The sequence below is a fragment of the Elephantulus edwardii genome, unplaced genomic scaffold (assembly GCF_000299155.1).
Source record: "Elephantulus edwardii isolate Elephantulus edwardi_28Jun2011 unplaced genomic scaffold, EleEdw1.0 scaffold00126, whole genome shotgun sequence".
Classification (NCBI taxonomy): domain Eukaryota; kingdom Metazoa; phylum Chordata; class Mammalia; order Macroscelidea; family Macroscelididae; genus Elephantulus; species Elephantulus edwardii.
The window spans coordinates 845,710-849,414 of NW_006399876.1; the positions used below are offsets into that span (position 1 = coordinate 845,710).

General features: G+C 55.2%; 1 protein-coding gene across 1 annotated transcript in view; it reads left to right on the forward strand.

Moving 5' to 3' along the window:
• Nucleotides 1-78, forward strand: part of RPLP2 (ribosomal protein, large, P2) — a 1,726-nt gene extending 1,648 nt beyond the window's left edge. The window contains exon 3 of the mRNA XM_006893349.1: nucleotides 5-78. Within this exon, the coding sequence (XP_006893411.1) occupies nucleotides 5-78 (74 nt within the window). The remainder of the gene's footprint in view (nucleotides 1-4) is intronic.
• Nucleotides 79-3,705: the final 3,627 nt, after the last annotated feature.

Genomic DNA, 3,705 nt, shown 5'->3' on the forward strand with positions numbered 1-3,705 from the left:
GCAGAGGAGAAGAAAGAAGAGAAGAAGGAGGAGTCTGAGGAATCGGATGATGACATGGGCTTTGGCTTGTTCGACTGAGTCCCCTCCTTGCAAATAAAGCCTTTTCCTGTATCTCTGAGCAGTATGAGTGTGTTTTGTCCTTGTGGTTTCCGTCCTGACCTCAGCTCAGGGGTAGTCTTAGGGGGAGTCAGGATACTGGGGGAGGAGATGCAAGAAATAAAGGTGTTGTGAGGCTTAGGGTACCACAGGACACCTCTTGGGCCAGGCTTGCAGCTGGTGGCCCTATGTGGGTAGGTGGACTCGGTGAGCAAAGGGTTCAGCCCACCACCACTATCTGGGGGTCAATCCTTCCTACACAGGAAAACTGGAGTTTGAATCGTATCAATTGATGCCTTTGGTGGAAAATATACCTTGGAAGGAAAGCAACTAGCTTATTAAGAGGCATGTTCTCAGGAGAGGCCAGCATCTGGAGAAAGGCATGCTGCTTGGTTGGGGTCCACTAAAAAAGGAATAAAATGGAGTTGTTTATGTAAATGAGTGACTGAAAATGGACTGTAGCAGAGAGTATGGCGATGGTACAGGTCTGGGCAGGGTTTCATTTTCTATGGGGCTCTGTAAAAGGTACCTAACATACTAGATCAAACCACTCTTTACAGGTGGAGAAATGCACACACGTTCCAAAGTGATGAGCTCACATGCGCTGAGCATGTTGTCAGAGCCAGTCCCTGGAAAGGCTAACCTGTTCGCTGTGGCTTAGTTGACTCTGAGCAGAGAAAAGTTCTGAACTCTTCCCCATCTAGCATCATCCACAAATCTGCATCGTGTTCAAGTCCCTGCTGTCACTGTCAGGCTTACTGAGGCCTTTCCTCTTTCTCTGACCTTCTACCTTAGTATTCTGTTCTTTTCCAAGGACTGGCTGTCCTGACATAACCCGTGTATGTGAACCAGAGTTGGCTCATCGAAAATGTAGTGTGTTCCAAAGAGCCCTTCATTGAGGTAGCTAAGTGCTAAAAGTAAATCGAAGTCTGTCTTGGAATAGCATTCTTAGGTATAGAATGCCGTATCGAAAGTTTGGGTATATTACTAGGAGATGGAAGACCCTGGAGAAAGATCCCATCCTTTGTAAAATAGTTGTTGAGTACCATGGAGTCAGAACTGACTCAGATTGGCGGGTTTGCGGACCCAGAGTACCAAATATCACATGGACTAGCAAAAGAACAAACATCTTGGAGAAGGTGCAGCCAGAGTGCTCCTTGGAGTCAAGAATGGTAACACTTCTAACAATACTTTAGACATATTGTTGGTAGGAGCTAGTCCTTGGATGTGATGCTTAGAAAGGTGGGAGACTGGTGAAAGGAAGAACCTCAACAAGATAGATCGGTCTAGTGACTGGCAATAGCCTGAAATATGTTGGTTGATGAAGATGGCGCAGGATAGAACGGGATTCACACACAGGGTTGCAATGAGACTTACTCCACAGCACCTAAGAACAGCAACCATCTTTGGGTTGGCAGTGCAAATCCTTACTACCAAGTCTCCTGTTTTTGGAGGCAATGATGACAAAGCTTTGTTTAACTTTGGGCATGTTGCTAGAAAAGACTAAGAGAAGGTACATCGTGCTTGGAAAGATGGAGTGATGGCAAAGGAGAGGAAGACCCTCAACCAGGTGGTCTGACAGTGACTTCAGCAATGGGCTTGAGTGTCAGAGATTGTGAGGATGGTACAGGATTAGGCAGTTTGTGTTGCACAAGTCGTAGCCAGAGGGGCCATGGAATTCAATTTCACTGACACTGTCCAACAGAAGATAGCAGGGTTGGACCTCAGACGGATTGCTAGAGGGGTGCTCACTGCTGGGTGACTTAGGGCACCCCAGCCCAGGAGAGGAATGGGAGAGGCTGAAACCTGTTGCTTGAAGATAAAGGTGAATGGAGGCCTGCAGATGGAGGTGGGCAAGGCAGAGGCAGCTGGCCACCTCTGCAGGTGGGCTGTGGACACTCAGGGAGAAGGTGGTGGGTACATATAGGAGGGCAGGGGGATGTCCCACTGTTGCATACCAGGATCCTCTGGATGTCCTTGCAGCCTGCACTGGCCTGGAGAGGGCCCCTCCGCCTGGGTGACCAGTGGCCAGGATTCCGGGAATTATGAGTCTTCTTGATCCAGAACTTTCCTGGTAGCTGAGGTCTCATGGGCCCTGGGCGGTGGGGATGGTATGTACCCAAACAAACATGCACAAGTGTGGAAATGGAGAAATTGGAGCAGGGGTCTGCCTGCAGCGGGGCAGCATCCACAGTGGGTGGGGGTGGCATGGTCCACATAGCCCATTTCACTGGTTCCCCACTGAGTCAAACGTGGAAGTGCTCTAGTCCTCTTGGAAACCTGTGGGTCCACCTCCACCCCACCTCTTCTACTTTCCTGACCACCCTGACCCAACTCCCCAGAGTCCTCCTGCCCAGTCGATGTGCCTGCTCTTTGAAGCATTGGGGACTGGAATCCTATCTGCAGAAGAAAGGAGGCATTTTCTTGAGTCAAATGCAACAAAGTCCTTCTATGCTGTCCCGGCCCCTGCATACCCTCCAGAGCCTGGTTGCTCTTCCCTCAGCTCCCACCTCTGTTCTCTTTACTCTGCATTGACGGATCACAGTGCAGTGGGTGATCAGGAGTGGGTGGCTGGGACCAGCAGCATGAACCCAGATGACCTGTCCTGGGGAAGCTCTGTCTGTGGCTTTTCAGCCAACCCAGGGACGGGGCAGCGCCAGGCTGAAGGCCCGACTGGAGAGTGCAGGCCTGAGGGGACACATGTCCTCCTTGCTTGGGTATTTGGGCAAGACAGACTGCTCGTGAATCCACGGTGGATGAACCCAGAGAAAAATGCGGAAAGGGGCGGGCAGGTGACATCACTAGGGGTGGCTTCACCTGCGGGCAATTAGCGGGGGCGGGGCACGTAGTATCTGTGGCTTCACCTGCGGGCAATTAGCGGGGGCGGGGCACGTAGTATCTGTGGCTTCACCTGAGGGCAATTAGCGGGGGTGGGGCACGTAGTATCTGGGTGTCTGGCTTCAGGTCCATTTCCAAGGGGACCCCGCCCACAGCCCCAGGAGCCCAGAGGAGCCAGGGTCAAGCTCAGGTGAGTGGCCCCCGTACTAGAGGCCACGGGGTAGGGTGGGTGCTAAGTCTGTGGCCTGGGGTCCCTGGGAGTCCCGAGAGCTGGTGGTCTGCGTGCTAGAGACTGAGACATGACGGTCCTGTGTCCCAGGATGGGGGGGTTGGCTGGAGGACCCCGGGAGTGTCCAGCTGTCGGCCACCAGGCTCAGGCGGCAACCCCCACCGGCCGACTGCGTCACCCGAGGAGGCGGGGCCGCAGCTGGTGGTCGATGGGCGTGGCTTCTTGGATGGGCGGGGTCTGAGGGCTACCTCGAGCGTGGCCGTACTCTGCGCGCCCTCATTGGTCCGCGCGCCCGGCCCTGCCCCGGCCCGCCCCCCGCGCTCGCGCTGGCCCGCCCCCCGCGCTCACCCCAGCCTCATAACGCCGCCTCCGCCGCCGCCCGCACAGCGTCCCGGCCCCGCCGACTGGGAACCCCGGGAACCGCCGCGAAATCCCCGCGAACCCCCCGCACGGCGTCCGAACTCCAGCACCGCCCGCACCGCCCGGACCCGGCGCGGACCAGAGGGGTGAGCGCGGAGCCCCGGAGCCCGGCCCCCGCCGCG